The 15779-nt window shown below is 34.2% G+C and overlaps 1 protein-coding gene across 1 annotated transcript in view; it reads left to right on the forward strand.

Annotated features, from left to right (window-relative positions):
- LOC142978213 (uncharacterized) overlaps positions 1-15779 on the forward strand; it is a 92184-nt gene that overhangs the window by 21302 nt on the left and 55103 nt on the right. The window contains exon 2 of the mRNA XM_076122554.1: positions 13080-13384. Within this exon, the coding sequence (XP_075978669.1) occupies positions 13196-13384 (189 nt within the window). The 5' untranslated portion in view covers positions 13080-13195. The remainder of the gene's footprint in view (positions 1-13079; positions 13385-15779) is intronic.

Consider the following 15779-nt stretch of genomic DNA (forward strand, 5'->3'; position numbering starts at 1 on the left):
AGTTTTAACTTTATTCATAGGTATCATCCACAAAGTAGGTCAAAAACACTGGCATAAAATGACACTGTAAAGTGCGCCCGTTATTTGATACAACAAAATGAAGATATACGCGATGTCATGAAAGCGATGCCTGTGACCTCACACAAATGTATCTTGCGAATATTTTTCACTGAAATATTGTACGGGACTTGATTAATTGAACGTTATGCACGCAAGCATATAAATGCTTATTATGGATACAAATACGGGTAAAATGAGAGATATTTGTTGAATACTTCCTGCTGTTGGAGATCAGATTTATAAACGCGGAAACGTTTTGGTGATTTATTAGATGGATTAGCAAAATTTTTGCTTGTACTGTCTCCATATATTTTTTCCTGTATTTTTATGATGATTTTCTTAATGGATTGGTGTCAATAAATAACGTTTTTCGTCATGCTTATGTCTCATATTATTATTATAATCAATCGGTTTACATAATTCAGGGTAAATATTTTAACGCATGAATATAATTATGTGGTAAAAGACAATAATACAAATAAAACTGTCAACTATTATGAAAAAAATACAATTTTGTTACACCATTAGTAAAAAAAGATAACAAAAAGGAAGACCAAATCGCGCAATGCTAAAACCACTATCTACAACCGGCTAGCTACCGTCAAAAGTGTGTGATAGATCAGCGCCTCTAGCGGGCGCCCTAGGAACTATTTTTAACAGTACATTTTAAAAGAATTTTTGACGAACTTGAAACTGAACTTACCTATTGCAATGAGAGAAAGAGAATCGCGCGACTGATTTAACTTTCAAATAATAACAAAGTATAATGACTAAACTTGTTTGATATAACAACTCTCATCTAAAACAATTTCTTCCATTTGATCTCAAATAAAAAGTGACTGCACAGCAATTCTCGTCGTGTCTAATTTTAAAAATTACTACAAAATTTAATTTCAAGTTTCAGTTGAAATTGCTAGCAGTTCTTTTTGTTGAATCCGTGATGAGAATGCATTTTTAAGCGATGCAACTTCTAATGCAGACGTGTTTCGCTGAATATTATTTCAAAAAAATACTTTTATTTTTACGTTCTCATATTAAATTCGCGAGCACTTACAAACTTTTGCTCTGTATCTTTTTAGTTAGATGGAGGTTTTTTGTAACCTCTTTTTGCGTAAATTATAGGCTTGCATTTGCACAGTAATAAAGTAAGCTTCGTACGTTTTAAATATTCAACATATTTTTTTTGGATATACAAATGCGTTTTATAATTTCTAACTAGAAGATAATATCCTAGCTTTAAGAAGTTTTATTTACATACACTTCGGTAAGTGAGAAAAATGGATAAAATGTTATGAACGATGTGAAACTTGCGTGCCTCGCAGTTCTTAGAAACAGTGCATAAAGGAATGCGAAGTATGAGATCCACACTCGGCTAGTGTGATAGACCAGGACACAAACGTTTTTCTCAGTTATCTAAAATTCTTGTCAAGCAGTCGTACAACAGACTATCATTGGGTTAAATTCTAGAATTCGTAGCGGGATTGTCTACAGTCGGTACCGTCAAGTATTGAAAGTTTGACATTTAAAATGTACTGTCAAAATAGTTCTTACGGAGCCCGGTAGAGGCGCCAAACTTTTTGTGTAAACTTTCTCGTTAGCTAACCGGTTGTCGATAGTCGATAGTAATAGAGAATCGAGCTACCGTTGCGTAAACCTCAGACATGAAATTTTATTATATTCTATTAAGTCTATATGAAAAACACTACGCCAACAGAACATTTCTTTTAATATAACCTAACACGCAATAAACAGAAACATAAAGATACAGACATTACAAATAACCCCAAACAGCGCTGGGACATTCAGAGTCCAAGTGGTACTAAAGGGCTGTGTAATGTGTCTGCTACTAAGTGTCTAAACAAAGTATTGCGTTCATGTGAAACCTTTAAATTTAGGGAAATTGTACGCTTTCATAATACTTCTTGGTTGTCCGGTAACAGAATTAAGAGGATGATAAGATTGAAATTAATATGGGGCCTTGAAGCAGAGTTAGTACCACTGATGATTAAAAAAAAGAAAAATATTAGCAAAAAATAGTTTTAGAATAGTGACTCGAGCAATTATGACCAGATTCCAACTGGTAAGCTACTACCGCCCAATCAAAGATCAGCGAAATCAATGTAACTATCAGGCATTTTTGTCTGCATCAATAATTACTGTAAGGATTCATTTAGTAGTTACTCTTGTCTTAAAGAATTTAGTTATTTCTTCAACATTTTGTAGCAAGCTTTTAACTTATATAACAATCAAGAAATACCCAAGGCTACAAGAAAACAATCGTTAAAAATATCTCAACACTACTAGGGCTCAGTCAAAGCGACACTAAAAGGTTGTAATGTGTCTAGGGTTGTAAGTGTCAGCGCGAAGTAAAGTGTCAGTGTGAAGTGTCAGTCACGGTCACACCCTAACACTTATCTCCAGACACTTCAAGTGGATTGAAGGGATCTCCGTCATTTTTTAATTCAAGTCCTCCTTGTTTCTTTGTGATTGTTACTGACAGACGCTGTTATACTCTGCTTTGGATTAATATTGTTCTGTCTGGATTAGAAATGGAGTCTTTTTCTTTTTATAATTAGAGGTTGGTTTAGAGTTTAACTTACTTTTATATTAACTGCTTTCTTTACCTAAAGAAACGTTAGAGCGAAATAGTACTAATTGATTGATAGCGGATCGATTTTCTTTATAAATCGATTGATGAATTTGCGCAGTGAAACGTATCTACCGATTGGTGTCGATTGCTAACCTTTTCAACCATCGATCGACGAACAAATAACCGTGGCGGTAACAATTGAAAAATACTGACAAAAATAGAACATAAATTAATATGACATTGTAAATCACATTTCGTTCATTGGGAATAACTTTAAATTCGAAATTGAGCTCTATAATTCTGAACATAGAGATAAATACTAATACCAATAGTCCATTCAAAAGCTAAACTGCAATTCCATTGCACGATTATATCTAACATTTGCAGTGTCCCGGATATAGGAAAATGTTCATAAAACTACCCTTCCCACGGTTAACACCTCAATTTCCCTTCTTCATATTCATGAATGGCACCCGAATACTATGCAGATCACCTTTGAAAGACATCAATTTGGACACTGTACTCTCAGAACATTCACCATATACAGGATTCAGCAATATTCGTTCGTTAATCGTCATTCAGCAAAGCTTTTCACAAGACCGAAGCACTGACGCGCTTATAACCAGCTGAATTCGTCGATTAGTGAATGAACAACATGCTAAAGCAATCATAGAGCGCGGTATTTGAACTGAATGAATTCGTGCTTAAGAGGACCGGAGTGTAATGGCCGATTTCATTTACAAAATGGCCCTCTTTCATAATTAGTGGCCGGTACGTTATGGTTTCTGTGACGACAATAATGGGGAGTCGTTTGGTAGCTATGCAAGTAATTGTGTTGTTATTATTCAGCACAAAAAATGTGTGAAATTATACCTTGGATACACACTTTTGATACTTTAGTATGGTAAGGTTTTTTCGTGTTTGGATTTTTTACGGTACCTATTTGAAAAATGGCCCTATTTTGTACCCCAAACAAGTAGCTACGCTATTCCACAATAGGGTTTCAAAGTGATTCGTGATCTCCTTATATTTGTCAAATCACAAGCCTTCAACAACGCTGACATTAGCGTCGTTATTTGTTCCAATGCAAAACCAGTGAGGCCTGACTAAGGCATACCTTTCTCAATTCTTGTCACTGCATTTAAAATAAATTGCTTTCTGTCCCAGTCAGTTTAATTCGCAGAATAATTTTCGATGTTTAAACAAAACGTGCCTCAATTAAAAAGCAATTTTATTATTCATGCCCAGTGTTATAATAATAACCCTTTGCTGTTTATACCAACAATTGGTTGTTCTAAATTAGTTTTGAATTGATGTGGTTATATGTATTTTGCGACAAATATATATTTTATATATGAAACACACATTTCAAATTGTTGTAAAAATGCTATATCCTAGTAAGCACCACGTTTTATAATCATACAAATATTTTTAGAGCACTTTTTTTTTAAATTGGCTATACGATTTAAACTAATTTTAGTTATTTATTTTGCGATTATTTGTTGATTTATACTACTACTTATGATAGTTTATTAATGTTTGAGCGCAAAGCAACAGTATACACAAACTGATCACTAAAAACCAGTCTAACAAGAAAACACGACAAACCCGATCAATATAACGCACAAAAATGACACCGCAGCCCTTACGCGGCCGTAATTGAAATGCAAAGTGCGATGTTCTACGTTATTACACAGTCATGAACGGACGCACACGCTTTGACAAACTGTTACGCAATTAGTAGCAGTTGCGCATTACGTAATAGGGCCGCGGGCGGTCGTTTCCTGTGCTACTATGATTGTTGGTTTTGATTCGACTTCTCGCAGTTAGTGTGTATTTTGACTTGTGAAATTTCGGTTTAAATGATAAAACAAATGTATATCATTGACTGTGATAAGTATGGTTTCGATCTGCCTAAAACATTCTAAGTGCAGTATTTGGAATTTGATTTGTAGACACAATAGAAGACGTGTTAAAATCTAAATTTTACTCGTAAATAAACCTAGAACTTTGACTATACGCTAAATAGATCATTTCAAATTAAAAACTGCGTTAGGCACATATAAATTAATGTTCTTCGTTGTATAGCATAATATTATGTTTGATTTAAGAATATTTTCTAATTATAGTAACAGAAAAATTCATAATGATTTCATAAGAAACAACTTGACACTGAACATTCTTTTGCGTTCCTCACTTACTAAAAATAGTTATTGCAAAGTGAATAAATGAAAACGTTTGACTCACATTCGAAGAAGACTAAGTCAATATCGCATTTCAGTTTTTTGGTAATCAGTACAGTTCAACGAACTAAACAGGTTTCCCTAAAATTGGGTCACAATATCCGTTCTCTTCTCCGCATTCAGTACACAGCGGCTACTTCAGATTATTTAGATTGTATTGACAATCGCTACAAATATAGTACATTTGACCTAATGGACGCTTTTATTAGTCCGCTGAGTAACGGAAAATTCGGGTATTTAGTGAACGAAAATCGTTAGTGAGAATCTTTATTTACTGTCGCGGAAAATGTATGAGAAACTATTGCGAGGAGTCTTATGTTCTTTCTACCTTTGAATCTTAGCAAAATATACCTGCATTTTTCTTAATCATTTAAGTATATAATCATCTATTCATACCTCTGAGCATGTAAATTGGACAGCCATAATAATATGCATACCTCCCAGATTACCTACCAACATTGACACTGAAAACTGAAAAGCAGCATTGGTTTGTCTTTTGAAATTTATAGGCTCGTTCAGTACTGTCTCAATGCAAAAATCAAAAGCTTACTATAAAATATCACTTTTACAATTAGGTAAAATTCTAACTTTAGTTTTTTTTTTAAGTAACAGTTGAAGAGTTGACATAATAAAATAATATACAATTAAGAAACTCACTGATAACATCACCAAAATTCGATTAAACCTACAAGCTTATCCATACAAGATATAACACCATACGATGATTATCACACAATAGGGAGCCTTACACCAATATTCCAGTACATTGTCTAAGTCTATACATGGTTATAAAATTACTGCAATTTTCTAAGAAGCTCTGACGCGTCGAATCACTTATGGCACTCACTAGGGGCACTTATCTATGGCAAATTGTAAGCTAGTAAAATTGTTTTCTGATGCATTTTTTTTAAATGTCACTTCGCTTAGTGCTGTCTCAATGAAAAAATTAAAAGCCTTAGACAGAACATGCCAGCTCCACATTTAGGCAAAATACAAACTATAGTTTTTTAAGTAGCAGCTAAAAGTTTACAAAACGAAATTATAATAATATGCAATTTAAACACTCGCTGATCACATCACCAAATTCGATTTAACCTGCAAGCTTATCCATACAAGATATAACACCATGCGATGATTATCACACAATAGGGACCCTTACACCAATATTCTAGTACATTGTCTAAGTCTATACATGGTTATAAAATTACTGCAATTTTTTAAGAAGATCTGAAGCGTCAAATCACTTATTTAGGGGCACTTATCTATAGTAAATTGTTAGTTAGTAAAATTGAAAGCAACTTCAATTTTTCTTTGAAATGTTTGTGTTCGCTTAGTGCTGTCTCAATAGAAAAATTAAATACCCTTACATAAAAAATGTCAGCTCCACAATCAGGTAAAATACAAACTATAGTTTTTTTTAAGCTAAAAGTTTACAAAACTAAATTATAAAAATATGCAGTTTAAACACTCGCTGATCACATCACCAAAATTCGATTTAACCTACAAGCTTATCCATACAAGATATAACACCATGCGATGATTATCACACAATAGGGAGCCTTACACCAATATTCTAGTACATTGTCTAAGTCTATACATAGTTATTAAATTACTGCAATTTTCTAAGAAGCTCTGACGCGTCGAATCACTTATCTAGGGGCACTTATCTATGGCAAATTGTAAGCTAGTAAGATTGTATTCTGCTGCTTTTAAATGTCACTTCACTTAGTGCTGTCTTAATAGAAAAATTAAAACCTTCAGACAGAACATGCCAGCTCCACATTTAGGTAAAATACAAACTATAGTTTTTTTAAGTTGCAGCTAAAAGTTTACAAAACTAAATTATAATAAACACTCGCTGATCACATCACCAAATTCGATTTAACCTGCAAGCTTATCCATACAAGATATAACACCATGCGATGATTATCACACAATAGGGACCTTACACCAATATTCTAGTACATTGTCTAAGTCTATACATAGTTATTAATACAACACCTGGCGTTATCCATTCACAGTTTCACGCCGATCTATTTGCAGTTTAGCTTCCTAGAATATGCATATTCTGCGGTGAGACTGAATGGGTTCGGGAGTATAAGTAGATTCAATTCAAAATAGATGACGAGCTTACAGCGTGCTGTTATACGTAGTGTAGTGAGAATGTTCAATGATTGTAACGTTGTTGATTAATGTGTTGATTAATGTTACTTGAGGGGAAGTGTTTTGAGATAATGTGGTAGTTAACTAGTAAATAAGTATTTACATACATAAAATCATAGGCCTTTTCCCCATAGGCAGAGACCTGAAAACGTAACTTTGTACGATCTTTCCAAACTTCCTTTGCTTCAGTCACATCCAGAATCCATACATCTGGAATATTTAATATTGTTAATATAATTTATAAAACTATCGTTTTATATTTTCTATGAACTGACAAAATCTAATATTATTATAATTAAAACACACTATAGTCCACGTACTTTAAAACTAAAACGTACTCTTCAAAACATTTTTCCAACCCTATTATCAGAATCGCCAAGCGACAAGCCTCGCAGGCGTCGTTTTTGTCACGGGCGATAAACGGTCCTAACACGGACCAAAATTACACGTAGGCTTTACGTCAGAGACAGTAATGCCGCTACCTGAAATTGAAGCATGTTACCTTTATTATTACACAAAATTTAAGTGGGAAAATGAAGGCTTTGCATATGTTTTTGCTAGGGATTGGGGGAGGGGCGCGGGACGCTAATGTATTTTCGGGCGTTCGCCAAAACTCGTGCTGTGAAGGTTTTGCGTTGATTGGATGAGCTTCATAGTGTTTGTGGCGTTTTGTAGAATTTGGGTAGTTTACGGCAATGTTTTGATGCATTAATTTTTGAGTCTCAGTTATCAAAATTAAGATAACTGGAATAAAGGCTTCTAACTCTTTTTTCACTGAGGCCCCTTGCTAGGACAGTAATAGATTACATTTCTACTTATATTGTCCTATTGCCATGTTAAATTGAGTCGGCAGAATATTTTACTTTCTTTAAATTTAAATTTAGCTGAAACGTGTCATTTATATTAGGTCGGGGAAAAAGTCTTTTCGCATTATAGTATGTATGAACTTGTAATAAAAGAATGATCCATAATTTTTAAATATGCTTACTTGCAATCTAAATTTAATGATTATTTAACCAATGATGTGATAAATGGTAAAAACACAATATCAGCGACAATAGATAACAAACAAGACAGTCTCACAAACTGCAAATCAAAGTCCAAATGTTGTAACACGTTTTCCATTTCGTCGCAACACACGTCACGGCATCTGCACTAACCGGTATTCATTTGTAGCCAGTAAATTAACCACCTGAGTGGTTCCGTCGTGTACATGTCTGACTGATCATGACGTCCCGTAGCTTTGCTGGTTGGTTTCACGAAACGGTTTGGGAGAAATTCTCGGAAGCTGCTTAGTTTTGAGAGTAGTGACCGTAAATGGATAACGGTGTGGTGTAACATCAACCTTTCTGTTTACTCTTTGTAATGATATGTCCTCGCTATAATTTTTATATGTAGGTACTCCTTTGCTCAATTTGGAGTTTTCAGTTTTCATAACCCGTGAATTTTGTTTTTTTTTTATTTATTTTTTTTATTATTATTTTTTTTTTAGACTACACCTTTATTGTTTTGTATCGAAATATTTTTTTTGAATTTCCAAATACTTTGAGTTTTTTTCGATGTTTGTTCATCGTCTGATCATGTATTTCTTTTGCTCCAACGTCCAGTCACATGTTAAAGAAAATGTGTCCTAAGTGAATCGAGCGAGAAGCTTCTAGAATTCTTGGAACCCCTATGAGACGTTTCCCATGAAACTGTTTAGAAACGCCTGAAAGCGTTTAGTCTGTTTTGATATATATAGCTTTTAATAGAGTTTAGTGAATCAATTTCAATACATACTTATAAGTAAAGAAAAAGAACCTAAGCTGAATTTCACTGTATAATCCATAGGCGATAGGGATGATGTGTTAGGTCATACGTATAATTTAAAACATACAAACACCAATTATAACCAAATAATATAAAATACAACTCGTCCAAGGTCTCCTAATAACTATTGTAGAAGTTCAAACACCTAAGGCTTGGTACGCACATATTTGGGCCCGTACGTTCGGTTCGACAGAATTTACCCGAAGAACAAAACCAACTCGTAGCAATAACTGCACATATTCGGTTGCTCGATTCTCTACTATTATCGTCTACCGACAACCGACCTGTCATCGAAAAATTTTGTATGAAAATCTGATCAGCGCCTCTGACGGGTGTCGTAGAAAACATTTTGGCAGTACATTCTAAATGTCAAAATTTCGATAGCTAGCCGATTGTCGGTAGTCGATAGTAGGAAAACCGGGGTACGGCTTTTGCCGATCGGGTAGTTCCATAGGGTCTGACCGTCACAATAAATTTAAACAATCCGGCGATGTTAAGCGGCATTTTTCCCGAACTTTCATCTACACATATTCGGTTTTGCCACCCGGCTAGATTAATTAATGCCGAACCGAATATGTGTGTAACAAAACTTAAGCAGTACAAACCGGTGTATTTCACGAAAAAAACAAGCCCATGTTTGAGTCATTACAACATTGAAATTATGAAAGCCTTAGGGTTTAGGCTAGAATAAATTGTTTGGTAAACGAAAAGATTCGTGGAAAACAATTACGTTTTGATAAAAAAAAGTGTTTTGTGGGGTTTGCGTTCAACCTTGTGTTGAACCCAAGGACTGATTTAATGACTGTCTGGCTACCGTTTCATGCATATTTTTATACTGAAAGTCTCAAGTGTCAATTTAAAACATAGTTAACATAGTTTGGTGAAGGATAGTCCAATCAGTATGCGTATCACGTATCTCAATTGAAATCTAGTGTACGTCAAATTAATGCTCACTATCAGTACATTGCTGCTTTGACGTAATGTGGCAATAACAATAATCTAAGCGACAAAACAATGTACAGCAAAGTGGCTTTCACAATTCCGCGTATCTTCCGAAATACGGAGGAGCTCTAAATGTATAAGATGGTCACCTATCCACAAAACCACCTCGGCAAGCGTGGCTTAACCTTAGAGATCGACCCGCGCGTCTGTTGTCAACCAAGCAACGAGCTCTTCTAGAAATAAAAAGCTAGCTTGTTGTTTACTATTACAAACTAGAACTAATATTGCTATATCCTTGTTACCAAACTAATACAGTACTAGTTTACTTCTATAACTTACGTGCCTCGCAGATATTAATTTAGTAAAACAAACGCTAAACATTAAATGATAACGTTTTATTTTGTTTTCATTTGTACTTTTGTACTGTGAAGGGTTTTACGGGAAATAATTATATAGTAGTTCATTTTTGTTTGGTGACTTTATTTTTTGTTAATAAATTGAAGGAATGAAAAAATGGGTCCAACTGGTGACCTTGGCCTAACTTTGTTTTTGGAACTTATTACATTTACATATTATTAAATAGCTGTATTTTTTTTTATTATTTCACACAATATATTTTATTTAATTGATGTGTTAATAACTTTGGTGGCTGGACCTAATCTAGTTTACTTTAGCTCGATTCTGTATTCACTATTTACTACCGAAAATCGGCTACCGGCCGGCTTATCAAGAAATTTTGTATGAAAATGTGATCAGCGTATCTATCAGACGTCATAGGAACTATTTTGGCAGCACATTTTAAATGTCAAACTTTTGATACTCGACAGTATCGATTGTAGAGAATCGTGCTGCTGTACGTTGCACAGCTTAATATAATAATATATTCCGCTGCAAACTACAGGCTATATACATATGGTCATGTGAAAAGTTCGTAACCTGCTATAAGCAGACAGCAAATTCTCGACAAAATTAAAATGGAATATCGGAGTTTTATGATTTCACTTCTAACCCGGAAGGATCACTTAGTAAAGTGACCAGCCTTATACATATTGATTGATTAAATCGACCAAAAGATTAAAAACTACAGCAATTGATAAGACTTGATCATTATTTTAATCAGTATATCTATTTTGGGAAAGGTTAAGCATTATTTTCTACATCGTATTCTCCTAAATACAATTTCTTCATACACACTAAGAGGCTTTTATAATTTGAAGTGAGTCTTTCGCCCACTTTTTACAAGAATTGTATAAGCGTTATTTCCTTCAATATTAGTAATATTTTTGTATTAATTTATTACTTATATTTCAAGGGGAATGAACTGATTCTTTGAAAGAAGGTTACTCGTGTAACCTTCTTTTTAAAGGTCACAAATAATATATTAGAGTATTCTTAATTTATTTTTGTACAACATACCAGTCTTATCATTGACCTGTCGTACATGAAACCATTTATTCTTTCGATTCATTGAAATTTACATCGTGTATTTAATTAATTAAGTAAAAAAGAATTCACATTGTGTGGCATCCGTAACCACATACTTTTACCACTTTTACATTTTTTTATAAATATGGTTTTTTGTTGAATTACAGTCTTAGAAAATTCACCACATATTTTAAACGTGAAATAAAACAGCGCAAAAGCAGATGTAAGCCCACTTATTTCTAGATTCTGCAACTACCTGACCCGTATGTGAATTTGCAGACAAATAAACTACTAACGGTCCATTGCAGTCTAATAAATACACAGAAATACACGTTACAACGTATTAATGTATTGCATAAAACACAATACGCTAACCCATTTCCCGCAGCAGACTTTGACAAATTGATAATAGATAGCGTTGACAAGCGACTAAATAGTGGCTTGTTTTTACATTTTGTATTTAAATACTACAGTTGGCATGAGGGAAAGTATTTAAACTGTTTTGCAGTTGATTTTATTTTATAGCTTCATATTGAATGTGGCGATTTTATTGGGAATGTAAAAATAGTATTGGAAAATGTTTTTATAAAATATAATTTTAGTTGTTATATTTATGGATTGTAGGGACTTGTTGATAAAGTATCAGTAATATCGTATCATATGCTAATTGTCGAGTCAAATACCTCGTTACTTACTGTTAGTTGTTATGATAAACTCAATCGATTTCCTTGTAATTCTAGATTAATAAATAACTGCGTCGTAACAAACATTTTTTACATAATTGACCTACATAAAACCTCCCTACATTCTCCACAAGGACGATGTCGTAACCATTTCCTCGGCATTGTCAATTTCTGCCCCACTCTGTATAAAATAAAAGCTTTAAATGACCAATCTGCCAATGCCAATTTACTGCAAAATCGTGCCAAGGAATCACGTCTCTTTTGAGGGTCGAAAAAAGTAAGAACATAAATCCGAATTCATATTACATTTACATCCAAAGATGACAACGAGTACCGTCAAATAAATCGTTACTCACGACCGATATTAATCGCGAGCAATACAATGCCGCTATAAATTGCTTTATGCAAATTGTGTCTCAACATAATATTCAATGTACGGCCTGTTTACGTATCAATACAAAGCTACGCGGGGTCGGAAGGGAGGGACAGTCTGACGTCGTATTGTGTAAGGAACTCGATAACCCAGATACTGAGGTAAATAGCCGTTGAAGGTAACAAAGAAACTATGCTAGTAATTGTGTGTTTATATAACACGCAAATGATATGGGTCATTGTTGGAATCGGGAGGTGTCTAATCGTGTGCGAAGGCACAGGGATTTTTGTGAAAAGATATTCGGTATACATAGCTCGGATCTCTTATGCGTGACTTGTTACGGATTATCCGTAGGTATTTTAGAGATGCGAATGTTTGAGTTGTAAATCAAGGGCTTGTTAGCGAAATTGGTATTGTTCGGGGATTTGTGTGGGTGCTTTTTAATCCAACGTGTTTTTTTAATGCGTTTTTCTTCCATTTTGAAGCAAAAGTTGAGAAGCATCGAGATGTAGGCGACACGACATGTTTTATTATTAAATACTCAGGAGGATACCTCTGAGGATCTTCTTGCTTAATTTTTGATGACTGTACCGTATAATTTTCTGGTAAAAAGTATGACAATACGTGTTGGTAGGTGCGTGTTCTAACGAGATGTCACGGGCAGAATACCTTTCACTAAAAATGTATGCTAATATTATGTTATAGTGTACTGCTTTTCTGAATGTATTTAGTAATCTTCTATGTGAAATAGTAGTCTGGACTGGCTTCAAATTTACTTTTCCTTGTTGCAGGTCAACAAACTCTGCCACCGCGATATGAAACATAAAGCCATGCGAAGAACAGCACCATCTCGAACTTTGTGAATAGTGAACTCACTATGAGGTGATAAGTGCCAAAATTTTACAAAATGGCGATGGTTATATCGCAGACGACTAAAGCGGCGATTGGAGGATTCCTTGCCTTGATGATTCTTGGTGCTGTTCTCGTAGTGGGCGCGGCCTTCGGGTGGTTTGATCCGAGGAGAGAAGATGAAGATACGCCAGCCAAAGTTAGTGCAAGACTTCAAGGAAGAACTTCTTTTGTTACACATCGTGCCGTAAGTATTGTTTGATTTTACGATTGGCTACATTAATAATAAACGTTGATTAATATCCTATAATTCACACGAAGTTCCCCTTTTGAACTCAAAGGTAGTTAAAATTATGATAAAAAGTGCGTGGTTTGTCTGTGATTTCAAAAAGAATGAATATAGTTATTAAGTTCTAACAACTAGCTTCTGCGAGCTGCTCAGAACAAGACCTTAATTTACTTGAAGTTAGCCAATTGTAACATGAGAAAGGTTTCTATATAAAGCCTTAGTTTTAAAAAATGTGCCGTAAAATTCAGGTAACTTATATTTTTAAGTTTTCATCACCTTATACAGAATTATTACGAGACCCGAATCCTAAAAGATATTTCTTTAGATTTTATGTTCGAAACTTTTTGATTAAATCAATCTTGAGTACAAAAAATTAAAAAGTTCCCTCGAATTGATGGCCAAGTTTTAGGTTTCGAAATCTACCTAAAATCAATAAAATCCCTCGTGAAGTTTCTGATTTAAAATGTAAGTTGGAACTTTCGTACACCGATACATGGATTACTTGAAATTCGAAAACTCGTTCCATTCGGTACAAAGTTTGTTTAATCAATACTATGGTTCACCCCTAGTAAATACCTCGACATCATTATTTTAGTTCCAAAACTCAGTAGCATCTCTATTTCCATTTGGACTTCACATTTCTGACAATTTGCGTTGCACTACGAGTTATCTAAAAACTTTTCCAATTATCTCAGCTTTCCATTTATTTAGGTAAAATGTTATTCACGAGAACAGTGACGTGGAAAATTTTAAGTCTCGGAAAAATGATTAGTTTGAAACATATAAAATAAGTTGGGTAACTACGTTTCGGCTAGAATATTTTATTATTCGTACACTACTACGACGACGTCAACTAACTAGACGAGACATTATTAGTTTAAATGTTAATGTGATACCTACTATTCTAATTTATTGAGTTATGCTTATTTGTACTATCACAAAAAAAAGATTTCTATGTTTCTAGAAGTCCCAAATAAAATTCCACGCAAAGAGTTCTCTTGATTTCATAACCTAATTTATTTCACCGCAACTCTTTTAATTTCACCAAAAGCATAAATTACAACCCACGATGTTTCCAAGGTTGAAAAAATTACAAAAACAATGAGTCGCTAAGGAGAGGGATTGGTCATAACGTGGGACTACAAAGGCTTGACGAATGCGAGTCATTTACAAATAAAACCACGGAAAGCCCACACGGTGATGTTAGTACATGTCGGGGATTTTCTAACAAAAAACAGCATTGTTTCGGTCTGAATAACTCTGTGCTAAAAAGTTTTTCCACTTAGGAGTGTTTTGTAAAGATGTGAGGTACTGAACTGCTTGCGTTGTACCGTTGTTATTCGAGGCACGGTGTCGGTATGTTGGCTTTTCTTTTTTATATAATGCAATGAGAGTTTGTTTGAAAAGAATTGTACTTTTTGATAATAAGGCACAATAAGCTGTACTTGAGAACTTATTACAGATTACATTTCGTTTTAAAATAATTAACTTAACCTTAAAGCACATAATTGTATTAAAAGATAGAGGTTTTCGGTACTCAAAATAATATACGGAAATGTACACAACGACAGCAACATTCCTGATAGTACAGTTAATTTGACGTCCTCTGTCAGTCATCCATTCCGTAGCAGAGGTATTTCAGAATGTGTAGTATATATTACAGTACGAACCATTAGTTACATTTAACTCAGTGCTTCACATAGGAGCCAAAATTCACAAAACTCAAGTCACGAAAGAGGAAATTCTTTTACAATCGATTAACTTGCGATTTGAACAAATCCTTAAGATGGTATGGGTGTACGCGGTTTGAGTAGATACTGTTGCATTTCGGTAGATGGCTTGAATACTATCATGTGTGTAGCCAATGTAATAATACGAATATTCTCAACTAACGTGTCACTTTTATTTGACACCTTAAATGTAACAGGTAACTTTATTTCAAATAATATTTTGATGTTTCATCAGATATATTTATGTGAGGCTATCAAAATATACAGTTAACCATCGAATTAATTATAGTTACAATGAAATTACCAAATCTACTACTAGCTCGGAAAGGGGGTAGATCCTCATGAGAAGAGCTAGCAAGAATCTCACGGTAACTATTTTCAACCGATCGATCGTTTTAATAACATTACCTTCCAAGAGACAATAATCTCAAATTAGTGTACCATATTGTATATTGTGTTCATTTACTGCTTTTATACCTAACTATTAGTTTTGTAATACGCTTCAGGAAGTAATCAATATTCTGATAAAACATTTTCGAGAGGAGCTAGCACTAGAAGTTCACAATTGTTCCTCTAGTTGTATAAATTCCACGCTGTTTTTGTCATTGGTTCTGCGACAAGAG

Source organism: Anticarsia gemmatalis, chromosome 14 (assembly GCF_050436995.1).
Source record: "Anticarsia gemmatalis isolate Benzon Research Colony breed Stoneville strain chromosome 14, ilAntGemm2 primary, whole genome shotgun sequence".
Taxonomy (NCBI): Eukaryota; Metazoa; Arthropoda; class Insecta; order Lepidoptera; family Erebidae; genus Anticarsia; species Anticarsia gemmatalis.